This window comes from Salvelinus alpinus, chromosome 15, assembly GCF_045679555.1.
Source record: "Salvelinus alpinus chromosome 15, SLU_Salpinus.1, whole genome shotgun sequence".
NCBI lineage: Eukaryota > Metazoa > Chordata > Actinopteri > Salmoniformes > Salmonidae > Salvelinus > Salvelinus alpinus.
In genome coordinates, this window is record NC_092100.1 from 25,803,480 (window position 1) to 25,827,749 (window position 24,270).

The 24,270-nt window shown below is 44.1% G+C and overlaps 2 protein-coding genes across 3 annotated transcripts in view; both read left to right on the forward strand.

The window, feature by feature from the left end:
• Window positions 1-192, forward strand: part of chst6 (carbohydrate sulfotransferase 6) — a 19,089-nt gene extending 18,897 nt beyond the window's left edge. For both annotated transcript variants that reach the window (XM_071343109.1, XM_071343108.1), the window contains exon 2: window positions 1-192. This exon is cut by the window's left edge. The gene's annotated coding sequence lies outside the window, so the exon portion shown is untranslated.
• A 3,251-nt stretch (window positions 193-3,443) lies between these two features.
• Window positions 3,444-24,198, forward strand: spire2 (spire-type actin nucleation factor 2). The gene is made up of 16 exons (XM_071343110.1): window positions 3,444-3,654; window positions 3,774-4,297; window positions 13,916-13,959; window positions 14,172-14,549; window positions 14,665-14,739; window positions 14,875-15,039; window positions 15,143-15,229; window positions 15,399-15,519; window positions 15,644-15,810; window positions 16,127-16,349; window positions 17,663-17,790; window positions 17,923-18,060; window positions 18,286-18,353; window positions 18,579-18,606; window positions 22,649-22,746; window positions 23,128-24,198. Exons 2-16 carry the CDS (start codon window positions 3,994-3,996, stop codon window positions 23,369-23,371), a joined length of 2,268 nt encoding a protein of 755 aa, XP_071199211.1. The 5' UTR covers window positions 3,444-3,654; window positions 3,774-3,993; the 3' UTR covers window positions 23,372-24,198.
• Window positions 24,199-24,270: the final 72 nt, after the last annotated feature.

Consider the following 24,270-nt stretch of genomic DNA (forward strand, 5'->3'; position numbering starts at 1 on the left):
ACAAATGACAGTAAGAATGCTTACTGTAGGCAATGCTAATGGAATAATCTTAATTTTCCCAATGTAATTATCTAATAATAACCAGATGATTTTATTTGATTATGGTGAGATTATGATGTACTGGTGATTTCTGAATTGATTTTGTTTGACCTGTTGATTTATTAGCAATAAATATAACATTTAATTAAATTAGTCCTTATTTGCCCCATATTTTACTCTTTGTTATTTGCTGTAAATAGACTTGGTGGTGTTTGGTTGTGGTACGCTGGACAGAAGGCATGTTGACTGTAAATGAAGACGTAGGCTAATTTGCTGGTACAGTATACCAGGGGTCTCCAACCTGTTCTAGCATGACAGCTACTTTTAAAATATGAAACATGTCGCGAGCTACACATTTTTTTCTAGATTTCAAATAGGCACATTCTTCTCTTCTCCTCTCCCCTGCAACTCTTCCCTGGGTCCTTGGTGTACAAGAGAAAGTAGTGCACTGTATTCTGTCAATATACCAGGTAAAATAATGGTTAATTAACAACTATAAGGGGGGCCCTATAAAATGTTTAATATTTCTTTCCAAATTCTGTTTTATATTTTCCCATATTATTATTTCCCGGTTTTATTTTTCCTGGTTTTAGAATAAATTTTAAAAAATCGCTCAAACTTACAAATGTTCATAGAGAAACAACGAAATTATATGTTCTGATTCCATGTCAATGCTTAAATCACACCAGAAGTAAACATTTTGTGTAATTAGTGTAATTCCCCTTTAATTGCGTATTTGATCCTTCAATTGCGCATCTAGCCAGTGAGGAATGTGCCATATAATGTGCTGGTCTTGCAATGGTTCTGTACTGCTGCTGCTCATTTCCTGGCAAATTTAGCAAATAACAAATAATAACAAACGATATACTTATTACTCATGATATACTTCTGCTAGGTAAGCCAACTTTGCAGTTAACATTGAACTGAGAAGGTTATTGGGAAACTATTTGCTAACCATGGGTGGGACAATGTCAATGTTACGTTGATTAGATACTGTAGTTGCTGGGAGCCTGCGGTGTCTAATACTTGGGAAATTTATTTATGACGGTTTGCGGTGGAACACTTGAAAATTGCATGTACTTTCAGAGTTGTTTGGAGATCGACCTGTTGGAGACCTTGCATGGACCTACCTACCTCACACATTTAAAGGTGAGGCATATTTTTGTGAATGCATGATACAACAGCTCCCTCTGCTAACAGAGACCATTCATTGGCGCAATGCCCTTAGACGCTGTCGGTTAAATGGTAGATACAGATCAAAAAAACACTTGAATAAATGAAGAATGCAAAGTATATTGAAAGCAGGGGCTTCCACAAAAGTGTGGTTCCTAAGTTAATTAAGCAATTAACATCCATCATGCTTAGTTAGGGTCATGTAAACAAATTCCCAGTTTCCCATTATTGTGGCTAACATGGCTAGAAGAAGATATCTCAATGAGTTTGAAAGAGGGGTCTCAGAGGAGCATATGGGGTTTAAAGGGTGTGTGTGTGTGTGTGTGTGTGTGTGTGTGTGTGTGTGTGTGTGTGTGTGTGTGTGTGTGTGTGTGTGTGTGTGTGTGTGTCACCAGATCTCAACCCAATTGAATACTTATGAGAGATTGTGGAGCGGCGACTGAGACAGTGATTTCCACCACCATCAACAAAACACCAAATGATGGAATTTCTCATGGAAGAATGGTGTCGCATCCCTCCAGTAGAGTTCCAGACACTAGAATCTATGCAAAGGCGCATTGAATCTGTTCTGGCGGCTAGTGGTGGCCCAACGCCCAATGAAGTATGTATGTTGGTTTTTCCTTTATTTTGGCAGTTACCTGTACTTTACAGTCCTTGATATGACCCCCCCATCTAGTTAAAGTACAATAACTTAGCACCACGGTATTAAGTATAGGGTTCCTAATTGACATTTCAAGTGAAACATTTTTATTTGTCACCACACCACACTTAAAGAGATGTTCCAGAGAATGAAAACAACCTAGTTATTTTTTAAACCTCCCGTTTTGGACTTGATGTATGGCTCGTACATGCATAATAAACCATCTCCAGTCCTCTCCCAGAGGAGAAAGGCACATAATCCTTATATTTTTATCTGGCATCATTTAGTGTATGAGATATGTGCTCGTTCCTAGTGAGCACATGCTTGGAAGTGAGTGGGATTGCCTGGCTACATGCACTTACCATTAGTTATTTTGATAACAGTGAAAATACATTCAATACTTCGATCAAATCCATGCATCATAAGTTGGAATACATTTGAAATTAGAAGTAAGATCTGTTAGACCTTGGTAGTTAAATTTCTCTCTTTCAATAGACTACATTTCTCTGGAAACCAAGCAGAAAATGATGTGCGCTAAAGATGCAATTTTATACAGACAAATACATTAGAAGACAATTGTCAAACCGATCAGAAACACTGCTCACAACCTGTATCTCCTAAATGGTGTCGCCGGTGTATTTTGTTTGAATTTTGGAATATATTGTGCAAAAGACTAGAAGGTTTTTACCATGACACAACACGCGTAGAACTTTGATGTGCTCAAGAAATGTATACCTCAAACTTTCACCCAGTTTCTAGATAAAATATCGCCGTACCTTTCTCTTGTGTCAACCATCCATCCAAATCAAATAATTAATCCATCCAAATCATTACGCGACTTTCAAGGAGTAGGACATTTGATGTAAACATATAAGTAGGCTATAACTTTTAAATTGTATAAAATGACATCCTCACAATCGCTTGCTTACCATAATCTCTACAACAAGGAAGTAGAGACAACCGAACATTGAGGGACAATGTTGATTGGCAGGTGTAATGATGTCCAATGAGGTTACAAGGTTAAAGTGTGAGGCGGGATCAGAACGGCACAGCATTGTCCAATGAGGTTTTGGGATTAGCCCCCAAGCGTGTGCATGTCTTTGTGCACAACTGCAGGGGCTTGAGAGCAATTATCTGATGATTTAGTACACAACTTTCGGGGACCCTATTGGCTTTTGGGTGCTGCTTTCAGAACTACTGGATAAAAATATACAAAACTTATGGAGAGTCTCTTTAACCATATGGATTTTTCTGTTCATAATCAACTTGTGACTTTGCTTGAGGGGGAATGCAGACCTATTTATTTTTGGACCAACTGGTGCATGAATAAATCAAAGGGAAAAAATGTCAATTTATAACTGTAATATTAATATACTCTTTATAAAGTGAATGGTTTAAGGCCTATTCAAGTTATGACACATTTTCATACAATGTTTATTACAAATGTATTATTTATTTATAGACTATCCTATATGAACTAATGATGAACAGTCTATAACTACTGTTAAAATACCTTTGCAAGCTCTGGCTATGTAATGTTGGGCTACAGTCGGAACGATTTCCTTGGGCCTAAACATCGGGGGATTGAGTTTCATGAATGAATTGCCTATGTGATGTATCCTCTACTTCTGTTTGTTTATCTAACAATATGTATGTGAGGGCTGACATTCTCACAGCGTCGAGGTCGCCAATTCGACAGATTTGTGGGTTAGTTGGATGACGCTCAGGCTGCGTGAGACGGGCGGAGCACAGGGGATGCGGGGATGCACTGCAGCGGAGCGGATAATCTGTCAAACCTGAGCGTATGATCTATTCTCTCAATTACAATCATCTTCAAGGGTTTATCTATCTCTTCGTCATTGTTTACCAGTACTCGTCTGGCTGGTGGTCAAACATTTTCAACAAGATTTTCTCCTTGCAGGTTGATTGCGCCACTAGCGTAAGGTTTCCTCCTCCTGCCTCCTCTCCTTTCCTTGGCGCTGATTGACATTCCTGCAGATCAAAGATCGCTGTTATGTTGCTGTTGCTGTTATGCTAACTCGCAGCTGTGGCAGTTGAGTTGGCGTGCTGTGGGGAAGGAAGGAACCCAGCGTGAAAAGATAATGGCCACAGAGCAATGGGATCGGTAGTTTACCGCAGCCATGGCCAGATCAACAAACAGAAGCGCCAAGGATGGAGATTCAAGGGTGTCCGCTCCCACGGACCGAGCAGAGGCTCGGGACCTGAGCGACCCCAGGGAACTGTCTCTTGAAGAAGTGTTGAAATCCTACGAGCAGCCCATTAACGAGGAGCAGGCTTGGGCTGTGTGTTACCAATGCTGCAGCGGGCTGAGGGTGCCGCGCCCGGCCACTGTGACAGGTGGAGTTTCCCGTGTGAAGGACCCGTCCTCTATACTCTTACTCAGAGATGGGATGGTTTCCCTACAACAACAGCTCTGCAACAACCGTAAGAGAGCTCTGTTAGCTAATCTAACTTCCTGACTGCCATTTGCCGTACCAAAATACCTTAATTAACACCAGCCTAGGCCTACAATAGAGTCTCATTTATTATAGGCCTTTCAGTTATTTCTCAATTAATTTGATATTGATTCACTATTTGTATGCTGTAATTTCAACACGCAATATTGTTTTGAATGGGAAATTCACGATAAATGCGTCAGTAGCACTCCCCAAACAGAAATGGCTTGGATTATACTGGTAGGCGAAATTATCAATTATTCATACAGTACAAATCCCCCCTTGTATCTGCTAAAGAAGGTTTAGAGTTAGAGGTAGCTTTGTGATCTGTTTCCCATTCACAAGCATTTCGGTTAAAGGATCCCAAGAAAATAACTGTCCTGAGTGCACTGCGGGGCCGGGGCCCAAAGAAAAACTCGGTCAGAGTTGCTGACATAGCCTAACGAACCGAGCTATGACATGATAAGATAAAGGATACAACTGGGAGTGGAAAAAGATAGCAGGTTAGTAGATTACGAAATGTTGTAACATTAAGGGTGACTATTGATGTTACTTAAACTGAGAGAAAAATATGAAATCACCTTATCACTCACTATGCTAATGTTCTGTTTCATTTTAAATAGGCTACTTTGTAGCTGTAATAAAAGTAGCCTAAAGAAAATGCAGAAATGATGTCACAACACATTGGACAAAAACGAATCCAATAGTTTAGGCTATAGATCAGCTGCTGAGACATAATTGTATAGGCCAAATTTTTGTCCCAAATATATAAATACTTGTTGGTTTTTATTACTATTGAGAAATGACCAAATTCTATAATGAACAATGTAAATCATAATTAATAGCACTGACAGTGATCGATATCCCACTATAGGGTCCCTGTGTTCATCTTGTCTTGGGAGCTGTTTACTTAGGAGGGGTGTTTCTTGAATATTTTTGTTGTCTACACTTATGGAGTCATTTACAGAAGAGAGTCAGTCAATTTAATGAGCGCAACAAAGGACATACTGCATATGTATGGTACATTTGTGTCCTTGCTGATGAGCCAATTATATTGCATTGTTGATGCAGTTGGTCAGTATGGGTATAGTTTACCAGTGTTGGGGAAGCTACTCTGAAAATATTAATTAAAGCTATTCTTAGGAAAAATATAGTTTGCTTAACTGAAGTTACTTTTAAAAGTACTTCCCTACATCCAAACTACTTTGTGAAAACGTATCATATGTCAATCTGAAACGTCATAGACTGCAAGAACAGTCACTTTGGGGTCATACAGCTCTTAGCAAACTTTTGTAAAAAATAGTGTTTGACCAAATGCAATGCTATTTCTCTGTAAACAAATTAACAACAGACTTTCAGCATGCTTATGGAGAAGGGCACTCAACATGCACTGCACTGACACAAATGACTGATGATTGGTTGAAAGAAATTGATAATAAGAAGATTGTGGGAGCTGTACTGTTAGATTTCAATGCAGCCTTTGATATTATTGACCATACCCTGTTGTTGAAAAAAATTAAGTGCTATGGCTTTTCAACCTCTGCCATATCGTGGATTCAGAGTTATCTATCTAATAGAACTCAACGGGTTTCTTTTTAATGGAAGTGTCTCTAATGTCAAACATGTAAGGTGTGGTGTACCGCAGGGCAGCTCTCTAGGCCCTCTACTCTTTTCAATTTTTACCAATGACCTGCCACTGGCATTAAACAAAGCATGTGTGTCCATGTATGCTGATGATTCAACCATATACAGTACGCATCAGCAACCACAGCTAATGAAGTCACCGAAACCCTTAACAAAGAGTTGCTGTCTGTTTTGGAATGGGTGGCCAGAAATATACTAGTCCTGAACATCTCTAAAACTAAGAGCATTGTATTTGGTACAAATCATTCATTAAGTGCTAGACCTCAGCTGAATCTGGTTAAGAATGGTGTGGCTGTTGAACAAGTCGAAGAGACTAAATTACTTGGCGTTACCTTAGATTGTAAACTGTCATGGTCAAAACATATAGATTCAATGGTTGCAGAGGTCTAGCCGGGGAGAGGTCTAGCCATAATAAAGAGATGCTCTGATTTTTTGACACCACACTCCAAAAAGCAAGTTCTGCAGGCTCTAGTTTTGTCTAATCTTAATTATTGTCCAGTCGTGTGGTCCACTGCTGCAAGGAAAGACCTAGTTAAGCTGAAGCTGGCCCAGAACAGAGCGGCATGTTTAACTCTGAATTGTAATCAGAGGGCTGATAGAAATACTATGCATGCCAGTCTCTATTTTGCTTAGAGTTGAGGAGAGACTGACAGCATCACTTCTTCTTTTTATAAGAAACATTAATGTGTTGAAAATACCAAATTGTTTTCATAGTCAACTTACACACAGCTCTGCCACACACACTTATCCCACCAGACATGCCACCAGGAGTCTTTTCATAGTCCCCAAATCCAGAACAAATTCAAGAAAACGTACAGTATTATATAGAGCCCATATTGCATGGAACTTCCTTCCATCTCATATTTCTCAAATAAACAGCAAACCTGGTTTCAAAAAACAGATAAAGCAACACCTCGTGGCACAACGCCTCTCCCTTATTTGACCTAGATAATTTGTGTGTATGCATTGATATGTAGGCTACGTGTGCCTTTTTAAAAATGTATGTAGTTCTGTCCTTGAGCTGTTCTTGTCTAATGATGTTCTGTATTATGTCATTCTGTATTATGTTTCATGTTTTGTGTGGAGCCCAGGAAGAGTAGCTGCTGATTTTGTAACAGCTAATGGGGATCCTAATAAAATACCAAATACCAAATATAGTACTGCATGTTAACAGAATGTGCAATTTAGCTTATTATCAAATAAAATAAAATTGTATTTGTCACATGCGCCGAATACAACAGATGTAGACCTTACAGTGAAGTGCTTACTTACAAGCCCTTAACCAACAATGCAGTTTTAAAAAATACCTAAAAAAAATAAGAATACGAAATAAAAGTAACAAATAATTAAAGAGCAGCAGTAAAATAACAATAGGGAGGCTAGATACAGGTGGCACCGGTACAGAGTCAATGTGCGGGGGTACCGGTTTGTTGAGGTAATTGAGGTAATATGTACATGTAGGTAGAGTTATTAAAGTGACTATGCATAGATAATAACAGAGAGTAGCAGCAGCGTAAAAGGGGGGGGGGCAATGCAAATAGTCTGGGTAGCCATTTGATTACATGTTCAGGAGTCTTATGGCTTGGGGGTAGAAGCTGATTAGAAGCCTCTTGGAACTAGACTTGGGGCTCCGGTACCGCTTGCCATGCGGTAGCAGAGAAAACAGTCTATGACTAGGGTGGCTGGAGTCTTTGACAATTGTTTGGGCCTTCCTCTGACACCGCCTGGTATAGAGGTCCTGGATAGCAGGAAGCTTAGGCCTCAGTGATGTACTGGGCCGTACGCATTACCCTCTGTAGTGCCTTGCGGTCGGAAGCCGAGCAGTTGCCATACCAGGCAGTGATGTAACCAGTCAGGATGCTCTTGATGGTGCAGCTGTAGAACCTTTTGAGGATCTGAGGACCCATGCCAAATCTTTTCAGTCTCCTGAGGGGGAATAGGTTTTGTCGTGCCCTCTTCACGACTATCTTGGTGTGTTTGGACCATGATAGTTTGTTGGTGATGTGGACACCAAGGAACTTAAAGCTCTCAACCTGCTCCATTACAGCTCTGTCGATGAGAATGGGGGCGTGCTCGGTCCTCCTTTTCCTGTAGTCCACAATCATCTCCTTTGTCTTGATCAAGTTGAGGGAGAGGTTGTTGTCCTGGCACCACACGGCCAGGTCTCTGACCTTCTCCCTATAGGCTGTCTCGTCATTGTCAGTGATCAGGCCAACCACTGTTGTGTCATCAGCAAACTTAATGATGGTTAAACACAAAAACAATGTTTCAAATGAAAATTAGGCTGGTCTGATGCCGAAAAAGAAAGGAAATGATTACCTACTTCACCCATATTTTATTTTTCCAAAAAAAGTTGTGTGTAGTTCCAGTAGTTAGCTACACCACTGCATGGCAAGAAAAGTAATTAACTACTGAAAACACTACCTAGATTTGAATTATTTCAACTACCAACAAGCTACTGGAAAATGTAGTTAAATTACTAGTTGAACTACGTAGGTCACTACTCCCCAACACTACAGTTTACTTATGTACAGTTTACTTTAATCACAGATCACAATTAGGCTACTTAACCTCTGCAAATTAGTGAGTAATGAAGGCAATGAAGTAGGCTACAGGGATTGTTGGTTAAGGGTCAAGGTTACTAAGGGTGTGTTTTATATTATACAACGGGTGGGTCTAATCCTGTATGTTGATTGGTTAAAACCACATTCCAGCCGGTGTCTATTCCACAAGTTACCACCGGCTAAAACTATAAAGTTGAAATGCCTATTTACTCTGTTCCATTTCACTGGGCAATCGACAATCGACTGTCATCAGCCCAGCCAGGCAATTTATAAACTTGATCTCCACTGTAAAAAGCATCTAGACATTACCTCCAATTTCTTTTAGACTAGCAATTGATTTTCAACAACGGAGGTTTGTATAAACCTTGCTCTCTGTCTCTCTGACATTTCCAACATTGTTTCAACATTGAAATTCGATCTCCAGCTATGTAATAAACTTGTAGGGAGCCTGGACGAGACAGACAAGCAGGCAGCTTTTCTCAGCCAGTCAAAATCATGAATCAGCTGGCATCATTTTTATGGAGATATACAGTACCAGTCAAAAGTTTGGATACACCTGCTCATTCCACGGTTTTTCTTAATTTTTTTTACTATTTTCTATATTGTAGAATAATAATAAAGGCATAAAACTATGAAATAACACATGGAATCATGTAGTAACCAAAAAAGTGTTAAACAAATCAAAATATATTTTATATTTTAGATTCTTCAAAATAGCCTCCCTTTTCCTTGATGACAGCTTTGCACACACTTGGCATTCTCTCAACCAGCTTCACCTGGAATGCTTTTCCAACAGTCTTGAAGGAGTTCCCACATATGCTGAAAACTTGTTGGCTGCTTTTCCTTCACTCTGTGGTCCAACTCATCCCAAACCATCTCAATTGGGTTGAGGTCGGGGGATTGTGGTCTTCTGATGCAGCACTCCATCACTCTCCTTCTTGGTCAAATAGCCTTTACTCAGCCTGGAGGTGTGTTGGGTCATTGTCCTGTTGAAAAGCAGTCCCACTAAGCGCAAACCAGGTGGGATGGCGTATTGCTGCAGAATGCTGTGGTAGCCATGCTGGTTAAGTGTGCCTTGAATTCTAAATAAATCACAGACAGTGTCACCAGCAAAGCACCCCCACACCATCACACCTTCTCCTCCATGGGAACCACACATGCGGAGATCATCCGTTCACCTACTCTGCGTCTCACAAAGACACGGCAGTTGGTACCAAATATCTCAAATTTGGACTCATCAGACCAAAAGACAGATTTCCACCAGTCTAATGTCCATTGCTCGTGTTTCTTGGCCCAAGAAAGTCTCTTCTTATTATTGGTGTCTTTTAGTAGTGGTTTCTTTGCAGCAATTTCACCATGAAGGCCTCAGTCTCCTCTGAACAGTTGATGTTGAGATGTGTCTGTTACATGTATTTGGGCTGCAATCTGAGGTGCATTTAACTCTAATGAACTTATCCTCTGCAGCAGAGGTAACTCTGGGTCTTCTTTTCCTGTGGCGGTCCTCATGAGAGCCAGTTTCATCTTTGCACTTGATGGTTTTTGCATACTGCACTTGAAGAAACTTTCAAAGTTCTTGATATACCACCGCTACCTTGTCACAACAAAACTGATTGGCTCAAACACATTTGAAGGAATGAAATTCCACAAAACCAACTATTAACAAGGCACACCTGTTAATTGAAATGCATTCCAGATGACTACCTCATGAAGCTAGTTGAGAGAATGCCAAGAATGAAGAATCTAAAATCAAAAATATATTTTATGGTTACTACATGATTCCATATGTGTTATTTCATAGTTTTGATGTCTTCACTATTATCCTACAATGTAGAAAATAGTAAAAATAAAGAAAAACCCTGGAATGAGTAGATGTCTAAACGTTTGACTGGTACTGTACAAAGAAATGTCAATAGAAAACAGGAAAATCGAAACGAAATGCAGCTAGTTTGCTGTCTTTCCAGCTTCAGTTTGAAGTGATTGTGTTAGCTGTGTTGTTGGTTAGCTCCTCCGAACAACAGTGTCCTGACGAGAGAGCACATTTTCTATGCCAGGTGAAATTGCGTATTATTAGCTCATTGTTATGGATGTATCCAAATAAATGTCACTAGAAAACTATCAAATGCAGCTACTTTGCTGTTATTCTGGCTGCACTGTTTGACGTGACTGTAATAGTTTTCTTTGATGCACTTTTACAAATGTTGTTTTTAATGTTTATGTCTTGTTCCCCATATTTCTATGACAACAGATTCCAGGTCCATATTTTGAATGTGGGGGAAATCACAGGGGCAGCAAACATAAAACAGCTCCAAAAGAGATGGAATCTTGAAAACATTGCCTGAAAGAGAAATAACTATCATCAACTGACAGACACATGATAAAAGAATGTTCTCTCCGAGACACTGGCCGTGTCCGAATACCCATACCAGCGTATGTGACATTTTGAAAATAGTACTCCGAATGCGTCATCTAGGCGCGTCAATTTATCTGATTATCAGCTGTTGTCAAACACGTGAGTCTGAAAAAAGACGAGTGAATTCTACCAAAGATTATGCATATGCTGTCAAGACATGTCTCTCCGCCCAAACAATAGGAGTCGCTGTCCACAAAGCGGCCGGCAGGCTGTCTAGCTCCTGCCTATCCTTTCTTTGGATTGGTGGATACATCTCATTCTTGTAATCCTTTTTTGAATATTCAGTGAGGATTGCTGATGTCGACCGCCTGTATTCACTGGAGAGAGATGCTATGCTACTAGCCCCATACCATGAATATGCATTGTCATCTTGAGACAACTCCGAAATAAAGTGTTTTTTCTCAAAGTTGCCAGGAAGTCACGTGTCCTACTTATATCAGTAGACTCCTAACAACGTAAGCATTACAAAACTTCTATTCGATCAAATTAACCTCACCTAGCAAATAAGCCATTCATTTTTGTTGTTGACCAAATTCGAAACTCTCGTTGACCTCCATACAAAATCTCCTTGCTTGGTTGGCGAAACAATGAAAAAAAGCCCTCTGCTGAAGGGAGACAGATATTCCGCGGAGTTGGGCATCTCTCTTTTCGACTCTCTGAATCTACTTGATCAAACGCCAAATGAGTATGCAGTTTAAGTATGTAGCATGCTAGAATGGGTACTCGGACATGGCCACTGTCTGTGTCATTGGTTACGTGAACCTAACCGGACATAATGAAACCTGTCTAACTGCTTCAAAAAGGATCTATTACTCAGCTTCTGAGGGGCTTGAACAGAAATGTCTTCACCCTCCTGAGAGAGAACAGTACTATGACTATGTGTCAGGCCGACTCTTTGTCCACGGTGCAGATCTATTCAGACAGGCTCTGTTAATCTGGACCTAGTCCTGCTTTCATCGCTTTGTTCTGGACAGAAGTAGCAGCACTGACTCCTCACCCAGGCCTCTCCACTAGTCTTGGGTTCTGCAGCACTAATGTGCTGAACGTGTGGTTTCAGGCCTCCCGGGTGTCATTAATGACATCTGAGCCGTGCGCTTCTCTGTACACACAGAAAACTGAGCCATTGCTGGCTAGCTGAGTTGTGACTGCAGCACATGAGATATATAGAATTTGACGACTATAAAATGAAAAATGCGCATTCTAGGGTCATGGTGGGAAAATGGTGGGAATGGTGGGAAAATGACGCATTTTGTCAGCATTTTCTACTATATAGTGCCTTCGGAAAGTATTCAGAATCCTTGACTTTTTCCACATTTTGTTACGTTACAGCCTTATTTTAAAATGGATAAAATAAAATAAAAATACTCAGTAATCTACACACAATACCCCATAATGACAAAGCAAAAACAGGTTTTTAGACATTTTTGCAAATGTATTAAAAATAAATAACAGAAATACCTTATTTACGTAAGTATTCAGACCCTTTGCTTTGAGACTCAAAATTGAGCCATTGCGAGATGTTGAGATGTTTCTACAACTTGATTAGAATTCACCTATCATAAATTCAATTTATTGGAAATGATTTGGAAAGGCACACAACTGTCTATATAAGGTCCCAAAATTGACAGTGCATGTCAGAGCAAAAACCAAGCCATGAGGTTGAAGGAATTGTCCATAGACACAGATCTTGGAATGGGTACCAAAAAATGTCTGCAGCATTGAAGGTCCCCAAGAACACAGTGGCCTCCATCATTCTTAAATTGAAGAAGTTTAGAACCACTAAGACTCTTCCTAGAGCTGGCCGCCCGGCAAATTTAGCAATCTGGGGAGAAGGGCCTTGGTCAGGGTGGTGACCAAGAACCCGATGGTCACTCTGACAGAGCTCTAGAGTTCCTCTGTGGGGATGGGAGAACCTTCCAGAAGGACAACCATCTCTGCAGCATTCCACCAATCAGGCCTTTATGGTAGAGTAGCCAGACGGAATCCACTCCTCAGTAAAAAGCACATGACAGCCCGCTTGGATTTTAGCCCGCTTGGATTTTAGCCCGCTTGGATTTTAGCCCGCTTGGGGATGTTTTTCAGCGGCAGGGACCGGGAGACAAGTCAGGATCGAGGAAAAGACGAAGGGAACAAAGTACAGCGAGATCCTTAATGCTTAATGAAAACCTGTTCCAGAGCGCTCAGGACCTCAGACTGGGGCGAAGGTTCACTTTCCAACAGGACAACGACCCTAAACACACAGCCAAGACAATGCAGGAGTGTCTTCGGGACAAGACTCGGAATGTCCTTGAGTGGCCCAGCCAGAGCCCGGACTTGAACCCGATCGAACATTTCTGGATAGACTGGAAAATAGCTGTGCAGCAAAGCTCCCCATCCAACCTGACAGAGCTTGAGAGATCTGCAGAGAAGAATGGGAGAAACTCCCCAAATACAGGTGTGCCAAGCTTGTAGCGTCATACCCAACAAGACTTGAGGCTGTAATTGCTGCCAAAGGTGCTTCAACAAAGTACTCAGTAAAGGGTCTGACTACTTATGTAAATGTGATATTTCATAGATTTTTTAAAATAAATTAGCCAAAATTTTGAAAAACCTGTTTTTGCTTTGTCATTGTAGATTGATGAGGGGAATAATATACCATGGCACTCTGTGTTGCGTCGTGCATGCTAACAGCCCTTAGCCGGGGTATATTGGCCAGATACCACACATCCTCGGGCCTTATTGCTTAATTATACCCATACAATTCAAAGTCAAAGGGGCAATCTGGGATTCAAACAACAACAAAGAGGACACCCTGCCACTTTTTTGGTAAACAGCTGTGGGGTGGGGCTGGAGAAATGTAACCGCTCTCAAATCGAAATGATCGTTTCAACCATGTATTGTATCAAAAATGTGTGAGATGGATGGAAAACTCTAGACCCTATTAGGGAGGAGAGCAAGCATAAAACAGTGTTAGTTATGAGGCTGCATGCCTACTTTTTTGTCTTCATAGATGACACAGACGGACCTCCCCTCCCACCTATCGCGGAGCGCCAGGTGAGTTTCTGAACCCATCATCCCCAACTTGTAACATACAACACACTGTCATGACAGGTAAATGTCAGTCTCCTCTCTTCTCAACTATGATGCCACCCCTGCATTGCCAGTCTTCATATATATCTTTCAAGCAGCCCTCCAGTCCTCTCTATCCTAACAGCTTGTTCTCCACTGCTATTTATTTCCTCGATCACCTGCATCTGTCTCCTCAGCTGGTCCAGTCTCTGGGCGTGGCAATCTACCAGGCCCTGGACTGGGGTCTGGATGACAGTGAGGAGCGGGAGCTAAGTCCTCAGCTGGAGCGGCTCATTGAGCGCATGGCAGGGGGAGATCACAGCCTGGGGGCTGACTGTGGTGGTGGCAACGGAACTACAGATGAGGGCTACAGTGGTCAGGAGGAGGAGGAAGAGGAGGGAGAAGAGGGGTCTATGAGGCCAGTGGGTACATTACGCCAGGTGATGACACTTTGCGCTTCCAGACTTGCCAACCCTGCACTTGCCCCTGAGCACTACCAGGCCGTGTGCCGAGCCTTGTTTGTTGAGACTCTGGAGCTACAAACTTTCCTGACCAAAATCCAAGATACCAAGAAGGTATGTTCCTGATTTTGTTTATACCAGAGATTACAGATCACTCACATGTAAAGCACTGAAGTCATTGTTAACTGAATAGTGGTGTTATTATCAGTGTATTATAATTTCTCTGTAGATGTTGAAGAAAATCAAAACAGACGATCCTCAGGAAGATAGAGCTGAGATTGATGCACTTAAACACACAGACTGGGTAAGAAGCAGGGATTGTGTGTGTTTGTCTGTGTCACTGTGTGTGTATATGAGGATATGTGTATATACTGTATGATCCTTCATTGGGTTGATGGGGTGTGTGTGTGAGGTACATAAGTGTATGTGTGTGTTTCAGACTCGTCTCTGGGTCCAGTTGATGAAAGAGCTGAGACAGGGGGTGAAGCTGAAGAAGGTGCAGGACCAGGAGTTTGACCCACTGCCCACTGAGTTCAGCCTCACACCCTTTGAGATGCTCATGCAGGACATCCGCACCCGCAAGTTCCAGCTGCGGAAAGTCATGGTGAGCTGGGTATTGATACTGATAAGAAGACTCTTGATCAGTGGATCAAGTCGTTATTTCTCCTGTATTTATGTCCCAGACCTCACTCATGTTCTCTCTGTAGGTGGATGGTGACATCCCTACGCGGGTGAAGAGAAATGCTCATGAGCTTATTTTGGACTTCATCAGGTCTCGCCCTCCACTCAAACCAGTGAGTGTCCCTTTCACTACAATTTGTTTTGTTGACGTGACTGTAGTGTGGCTGTGGCAGTACCTTGTGTGTCATAAGGTGTCATAGTCTGAGACTGGGTAATGTGTGTCTGTGTCTGTTTCTCTTGTGTTCTCAGTCTGCCTGTGTGTTTTGTTGTGTTGCATGCTAGGCGTTAGAGCGAAACCTGCCCCCTCCTCCTCAGGAGAAGCAGTCCCTCCATGAACGTGTCCTGGCTGGAATCAAACAAGAGCGCAAACTAAAACCTGTGGACCCACCCAGTTCCAAAAGATGTATGGACATCACTGTCACTACATTAATACTTTGAGCTATACATGTAGTATGTTCATAAAGTGGAATGTATTCTAAGCGAAATGTGTTTGAGAGTTCATGTTTGTGTGTTGTTTCATTCGCCAGCGTTTGGCTCCCTGCCCTGTCTGGCACACACTTGCCCGTGTGATTTCAAATCTACTTCCTGCATTGACCTGTCAGGCTCAGAGCTAGGGTCCCGCCCCACTTCTCGTCTTCGTGTTCTGCTCAAAGCCCCTACTCTTCAAGAGATGGAGGAGATGAACATGTTGGAGGTTAGACGGAAAATATAAGAGAAACTATATTGTTTTCTCATTTAAATGTACTACCTCTTACTGAGAAATAACAACTACAACATCAGTTATGTTTTCCTTCCTGCTCCTCCTCCTCCTTGTCCTCCTTCTCCTCCAACTCCATCACCTCGTCCTCCACCTCCATCACCACCTCATCCATCACCTCCTTCTCCTCCACCTCCATCACCTCCTCCTCCATCACCTCCTCCACCTCCTCCACCGTCTCCTCCTCCCCCCTCCTTGTCCTCCTCTACCTCATCCTCCTCACTGTTGTCCTCCTGTCTTGTTGCTGTTGCAGGATGAGGAGTCTCCAGACAGTGGGGATCTCTGCCGTGCTGAGAGTTTTCCCACATCTATGAAACGGGACCGCTCCTTCTCAGAACACGACCTGGCTGAGCTCAGGGGGGAGATGCTCCCCTCACTGTCCGACTGCACCCATCTGGAAGGGGCCGTGATGCGGAGGGGTGAGAGACCATGGTTACACGTGCTCTCAGGGGCTGGGCCACCCTCCACGCACAGAGGTCAGTATGCTCACTAAGACTCCTTTCACTACAGACAGTTTCAGGTATTGGTCAGCAGAGGGAGACATTTACTGTAATATGTATTCATGTGATACTGCAGAGCCACTCATTAGACTACTTACCATAATATGGTTTATGAAACAGATATATTGGTATTTTCGTCATGTCAAATATTTATTTGTGTTAGAAAGCAAGCCTGACAAAAAATCATATAATTGCAATTGAAAAAACATTAGTCTAAACTGTTTAAAAAAAAAATGCACTAGAGGATTTTGTAAACACTTGAACGAAGTTTGTTATAGTGTTTATATCTTATTCAATGTCAGGAGGTAATCACATATAGGCCTAATGTGTGTCAATCCATTCCGTAAATTGCTTACAATGATTTCTTGCTCAGGTTAAAACGCGTTACTATAACTGCTGTGTGTTATTTCATTTGAAGGGTTTTGTGATGGATACTAATCACCTTATAAAGATGTACAGATAGTAACTAGCTCAGTAAAATGCTAGAAGGACAACAGTTAATGGGTTTGATACATGTTTTTCTTTCATATCACAACTACCTTATACACCCTTTAATTTGTGAAATATGTGTTGACCGTAGCTAGGAGAGAACAAAAACAAAGGTGGTTCAGTGACGTCTCCTGTTCTACCGCTAGGGGGATGTCAACCCTTTCTCATCACACACATGCCAGAAATGTCAACAATGTCATCATAAGCAGCTGATTTACATTAGCCTAAATGTAGCCTGCTGTTGTTTTCTAGTTTTCTGGTCCTCACTCTAACCCGGCTCTAACTCGCTCTAATCCTAGCTCTAACAAGGCTGTAGACTCCTATGGTCTGGTTAGACGCCATAGGAGTCCACACATGTATTTCTCAGGGTTACATAGCGCCTTCTTCCTTTCCATTTTGCATAAAGGCAGGTGAGTCTTTCAAGTACCAATACCTAGGTTGGTACTTAGTCTTAGAGGTTATATCCTGTAGAAAGTATTTCTACTAATACCTAGCCTACTTTTTATTTCCTCTGACCCCAATTTAGTTCCTCTCTTGAATGTTAGAAAAACTGACCTCGTATCATACTCATCAAAGATCCACTGTGATCTGATTTGCAAGTGTTTCTGGCAGCATGTGTTAAACCCCACCAAAAACAAATAGATAAAACATGTCACGACTCATGTATCTAATTGACAGCTAATTTATGTAGCATACACTTTTGGACGATCAGAGCTCGGACTCAATAGAAGAACATGGACTGTGATTCAAAGCTTCTCTCTCTCTCTCTCTCATCTGTGTCTCCATCTCCCTGTTCCCAGCCTCTCTTCCTGTGCCAGGCTGGGTGCCACCCTCCCCTGCCCGTCTCTCTCTCAGCTCAGTGAATGAGACCACAGAGGGAGATGAGACCGGCTCCAGTTCTCGGAATGGCAATAAACACCAGTGGATGGTGAGTGGCACATTATCTTTGATAACCTCTCCACACTGGGTGCTCTTTGCTCCACTTCAACCTGACCTGCCCATTGTATTATACTAGCTAACTTCCTCTACCTACTCCCTCCCTCCCATCTCTCTCTGTAAGGAGGAATTCAGTCACCCAGTGGAGAGTCTTGCCTTAACAGTGGATGAGGTCATCATTGTGCGTCGTGTGCTGGTGAAAGCAGAGATGGAGAAGTACCTGCAGAACAAGGAACTGTATTACAATCTGAGGAGAGGCAAGGTACAAGCAGTGACGTCACATCCTTTGGTAGCGTTCTCTCAAAGCCTTAATAGCGAGGTTCTATCTACAGTATGATATCATTCTCTCAAAGCCTTATGAGCGAGGTTCTAGTATGATACCGTTCTCTCAAAGCCGTATGAGCGAGGCTCTATCTACAGTATAATAATGTTCTCTCAAAGCCTTATGAGTGAGGTCCTATCGACAGTATATGCATGTGTCTCCCAGGTGTGCTGTTGCTGCAGAATTAAGTTCCCCCTCTTTTCCTGGCCATCCACCTGCCTGCTCTGTAAAAGGTGAGTACACACTACACAGTATGTAGTATTATATTAGTATATGCTCCTTTTGTAATAACACCATAATCAAGTCATTTAAACTTGGTCCCTCTCTGCTCAAGAAGCACAATAATAATGTTGTTTTTGACATACCATTGTGGGTTTGATTGAATAGTGTTCTATGTGTTTTTGGTAGTGTAATTCAGGGGATTCTTAACTCTGCCTCTGTGGTTCTCTCTCCTTCAGGTCTGTCTGTGGATTCTGCAGTGCAAAGGTATCCTACAGTCCTTTTTTCTTTGTCTGTGTAAATGCAAATTCATGTTCTTTGAATGTGTAATGTTTTCTACAGTGCTTTTTGTTAATGTTGTTTGTATTGAAAATATCTATTTTACAACCAAAATGTATCTAAGATATTCTGTGTTGGCTCATAATTATTCTGTGCTTTTAATTATGTCAATTATTTTTGATATGTGCCTTAGTGTAACGGCATTCCTCCTCCTCTTCATACAAAGAGGAGGAGTAGTGATTCGACCAAAGTGCAGCGGGTTGTGAATACATAATGATTTAATAAAGCAAACGACGAAACACGAAAACAAACACTTGGAAGTATTACAAAATAACAAAAACGAATGTAGACTGACCTAAACCATGAAAACTTACATATAACACGAAGCACGTAGGAACAGGTACAGACTATAACAAACGAACGAACGAACAAACGCTACAGTCCCGTGTGGTGCGCAGACACAGACACGGACGACAATCACCCACAAACAAACAGTGTGAACAGCCAACCTATATATGGTTCTCAATCAGAGGCAACGTCAAACACCTGTCCCTGATTGAGAACCATATAAGGCTAATTACAAGTGACCTAAACATAGAAACACAAAACATAGAATGCCCACCCCAACTCACGCCCTGACCAACTAAACACATACAAAAATAACATAAAACAGGTCAGGAACGTGACAGAACCCCCCCCCTCAAGGTGCGAACTCCGGACGCACCACCAAAAGTCTAGGGGAGGGTCTGGGTGGGCATCTGTCCATGGTGGCGGCTCAGGCTCTGGGCGTGGTTCCCATCCCACCATAGTCAATCCCCGCTTTCGTATCCCCCTCTCAATGACCACCCTCCAAATAAACCCACCTAAATTAAGGGGCATCACCAGGATAAGGGGCATCACCAGGATAAGGGGCATCACCAGGATAAGGGGCAGCACCAGGATAAGGGGCAGCACCAGGATAAGGGGCGGCAGCTCCGGACTGAGGGACGGCAGCTCCGGACTGAGGGACGGCAGCTCCGGACTGAGGGACGGCAGCTCCGGACTGAGGGACGGCAGCTCCGGACTGAGGGACGGCAGCTCCGGACTGAGGGACGGCAGCTCCGGACTGAGGGACGGCAGCTCCGGACTGAGGGACGACAGCTCCGGACTGAGGGACGATAGCTCCGGACTGGCTGACGGCTCTGGCTGGTCATGGCTCGCTGACGGCTCTGGCTGGTCATGGCTCGCTGACGGCTCTGGCTGGTCATGGCTCGCTGACGGCTCTGGCTGGTCATGGCTCGCTGACGGCTCTGGCTGGTCATGGCTCGCTGACGGCTCTGGCTGGTCATGGCTCGCTGACGGCTCTGGCTGGTCATGGCTCGCTGACGGCTCTGGCTGGTCATGGCTCGCTGACGGCTCTGGCTGGTCATGGCTCGCTGACGGCTCTGGCTGGTCATGGCTCGCTGACGGCTCTGGCTGGTCATGGCTCGCGGAAGGCTCTGGCTGGTCATGGCTCGCGGAAGGCTCTGGCTGATCCAGTCTGGCGGAAGGCTCTGGCTGATCCAGTCTGGCGGAAGGCTCTGGCTGATCCGGTCTGGCGGAAGGCTCTGGCTGATCCGGTCTGGCGGAAGGCTCTAGCGGCTCCTGTCTGGCGGAAGGCTCTAGCGGCTCCTGTATGGCGGAAGGCTCTAGCGGCTCCTGTCTGGCGGAAGGCTCTAGCGGCTCCTGTCTGGCGGACGGCTCTAGCGGCTCCTGTCTGGCGGACGGCTCTGAAGGCTCATGGCAGACGGGCGGCTTTGCAGGCTCATGGCAGACAGGCGGCTTTGAAGGCTCAGTACAGACAGGCAGTTCATGCGGCGCTTGGCAGACGGACAGTTCAGACGGCGTTGGGCAGACGGGCAGTTCAGACGGCGTTGGGCAGACGGGCAGTTCAGGCGCCGTTGGGCAGACGGGCAGTTCAGACGGCGTTGGGCAGACGGGCAGTTCAGACGGCGTTGGGCAGACGGGCAGTTCAGGCGCCGTTGGGCAGACGGGCAGTTCAGGCGCCGTTGGGCAGACGGGCAGTTCAGGCGCCGCTGGGCAGACGGCAGACTCTGGCCGGCTGAGACGCACTATAGGCCTGGTGCGTGGTGCCGGAACTGGAGGTACCGGGCTAAGGACACGCACCTTCAGGCTAGTGCGGGGAACAACAGGGCACACTGAGTTCTCAAGGCGCACTATAGGACTGGTGCGTGGTACCGGAACTGGTGGTACCGGGCTGAGGGCACGCACCTCAGGACGAGTGCGGGGAGAAGGATCAGTGCGTACAGGGCTCTGGAGACGCACATGAGGCTTAGTGCGTGGTGCCGGAACTGGAGGCACTGGGCTGGATACACGCACCACAGGGAGAGTGCGTGGAGGAGGAACAGAGCTCTGGAGACGCACAGGAGGCTTAGTGCGTGGTGTCAGCACTGGTGGTACTGAGCTGGGAACACGCACCACAGGGCTAGTGCGAGGAGCAGTAACAGGACGCACAGGACTCTGGAGACGCACAGGAGGCTTTGTGCGTGCTGTAGGCACTGTCTTAACCAGACGGCTAGCACGCTCCTCAGGACGAGTATGGAGAGCTGTTCCCGGTGACATTAACTCACCAACACGTTCATTCGGACGGATGCCGTGCCTCATGCACCAAACCAGTACATCCCTCATAACTCTCTCCTCCAATTTCTCCATTAACTCCTTTACTGTCTCTTCGTCACTCACCTCCAAATCCGCCCTCACCGGCTCCTTACGGTAAGCAGGAGAAGTTGGCTCACGTCTCCCGACTGACCCAACTAAACTACCCGAGAGCCCCCACCCAAGAAATTTTGGGGTTTGACTTACGGGCTTCCAGCCTTGTTTCCGTGCTGCCTCCTCATATCGCCGCCTCTCTGCTTTCGCTGCCTCCAGCTCAGCTTTGGGGCGGCGATATTCTCCTGGTTGAGCCCAGGGTCCTTTTCCGTCCAATATTTCCTCCCAAGTCCACGAGTCCTGCGATCGCTGTTGCGCTCTCTCACGCCGCTTGATCCATGGTTGGTGGGTGATTCTGTAACGGGTGTCCTCCTCCTCTTCAGACGAAGAGGAGGAGTAGGGATTGGACCAAAGTGCAGCGTGATATTTGGACATAATGAAGTTTATTAAAGTACTGACGAAAACCGAAAACACTTCAACAAACTACAAAATAAGAATACGACGTAGACAGACCTGAACATGGAACTTACATAAATACACGAAGAACTCACGAACAGGAACGGACTACATCAAACGAACAAACAAACGCTACAGTCCCGTGTGGTGCGCAGACACAGACACGGACGACAATCACCCACAAACAAACAGTGTGAACAGCCAACCTATATATGGTTCTCAATCAGAGGCAACGTCAAACACCTGTCCCTGATTGAGAACCATATAAGGCTAATTACAAGTGACCTAAACATAGAAACACAAAACATAGAATGCCCACCCCAACTCACGCCCTGACCAACTAAACACATACAAAAATAACATAAAACAGGTCAGGAACGTGACACTTAGTCACCAGACCATTTGGATTTGTGGTTCTGTGCTATGTAGGTTTGAGGTCTGGGCTGTTGAGTTTGTTGTGTGAGATTATAGTTTGTCTGTGCTGTGTAGTTCTGTGTTTTGTAAGTTCATGGTTCTGAATACATTTTGTGATTGTGCCTTGAGGTTCTGTTGTGTGTTCTGTTGTATGGGATGCTATATGTGTGTATGGTTATGTTTGGTGGTTCCTTGCTTGTGTTTGTGTACAGTGATGTTCTGAGTTGTATGAGTTTATGGTTTGGGTGTCGTGTCTGTGGTATGTGGCTGATGTCTTGTGACGTTGTTTCTCCCTCATCCACACAGCCCTGTCTTTTCTCATATTTCTTAATCATATCAAGTCTGCCATTTCCTCTTCACTTTCTGCCGATATGATCTCACTTAGTTCTTTAAACGTCCTACTCCTCCTCCTCCTCCTCCACCTCACCCATGCCTATTTTAACTCTCTGCTTTCCCTCACCCTCTGCCACAGATGAAGATTCCTTCCAAGAAGATGGCCCACATCCCAGTCTACACTGTGGGCTTTCACAGCAGCCCAAAGAGCCATGGTCGCAAGAGTGAAGTCTACAAGTGAGTCTTATCTGTCTGTCCATCTTCATGGCCACTGAACTGTCTTTAACTCAGCAGAAGAAGTCTTTGCTCACCCCAGCCAATAGTAACTTACATGCTCAATCTAATCACTGCCCTTCCTCTAGATCTCTCAGCATCTGTTACATAATGCCTCTGCTTCATCCAGATCTCTAAGCAGCCTTTATGTAGTAATTACCCATCTGATTGCTCCGCGGTCCATCTTTAACACCCCCCTGCAAACTCCTACAGATGGGAAGGGCCTGAAGTTGTTCCAAACCATGTGACCTGACCTGGAAAAACTCCAGGCCCAGAAGGTTCCTCGTCATATTATATACTGAGTGCTCCCCTGATGGATTATAACACCTCGCTCCCTCTCCACAGATCTCTGTGTACTCTCTCCCGCCGGTCTGTGGAGGAGGAGTTCCCCCACCTGTACACCAGTGGCTGCAGCCTGCGGGATGTTTGTGCGGACTGCACCAAGTTTGTGGCTGATGTCATCTCGTCCAGCCGCCGGAGCCTGGACATCCTCAACAACACTCCCAAGAGGGAGAGTGCTACGCCCAAACCACAACCCCAGCCTCACGCATCACCACAGCCACCCACCTTGAAGAGAAAAGACAAGTGAATAGATTGACTGTTGGTTTACCCCGCTTCCTTAGCAGGGTTGCCCCTGTGCTGCACTACTAACCCACTCAAAACACCCCATCATTCCCCCAGCCTGCAAGTACCCCCCCCCCCCCCCTTGCTGAAGTGCTTGTTAAGGGTTGTTTCTCTGCCTCTGTAGAGAGGTTCATAGGACGTGGCCTAGGGACAACATATAAGTCTGCCTTATCACACATATATTGACTTCACTCCCTGGTCAAATGCACAAGCAGAGGGGAAAGGCAAAATACGAGGGAGGAGGAAAGAGGTGAGAGAGTAATTGATGAGGATGATCGGAAAGAGGAGATATATTTACTGTAGGAGCCAAGAGTTTAAGGTGTAGGGTAAATATTTAGCTCCCTAGTTGCCTTGTTTTAGTTATGAATGTAATATACTCTTTTAACACCAAAATAACACATCTTACATTGACACACCTTCTCAGAACACAGTTTTTTTTCTGGAATGTTAAAATGACACTGTGGCAGGCTGAATAGAAGATATATTTATTTCACTATAAGTATTTTTTTAGTTTAGAATGTGCTTGGATTATCTGTGGTCCAACTTGATGATGCATGGTGGCACTGTCTGTCCGACTGTCTGAATGTAATCGGGTCCTAGAGGGGTGAAAATGGTCCTGGAAGGGACCTGTCCCATTGGCACCAAACTGGACTGGACTCCCAGCCTCCTATGTCTGCTGCTTTAGAATGACATTAAGCCCCCTCTCTCACCTACGATGGTCCTGTGCGATCTGCTAAAATTTTCGAAACACCCAGTAAACCTCAACTGCAATAAATCTAATGTAAAAAGGAAGTCCTATGCCTACAGTGTGGATCTGTCCATCTGTTCCTTAGAAGGCTAGGGAAGCCTTAGACTGTAAGTATA

Bases quoted from the DNA above. Each gene is read 5' to 3' on its own strand.
- spire2 (XM_071343110.1), top strand. From the start codon at position 3,994: ATGGCCAGATCAACAAACAGAAGCGCCAAGGATGGAGATTCAAGGGTG. The intron at 13,960-14,171 runs GTGAGTTTCTGA...CTGTCTCCTCAG, and splicing joins CACCTATCGCGGAGCGCCAG to CTGGTCCAGTCTCTGGGCGT. The intron at 15,040-15,142 runs GTGAGCTGGGTA...TTCTCTCTGTAG, and splicing joins TCCAGCTGCGGAAAGTCATG to GTGGATGGTGACATCCCTAC.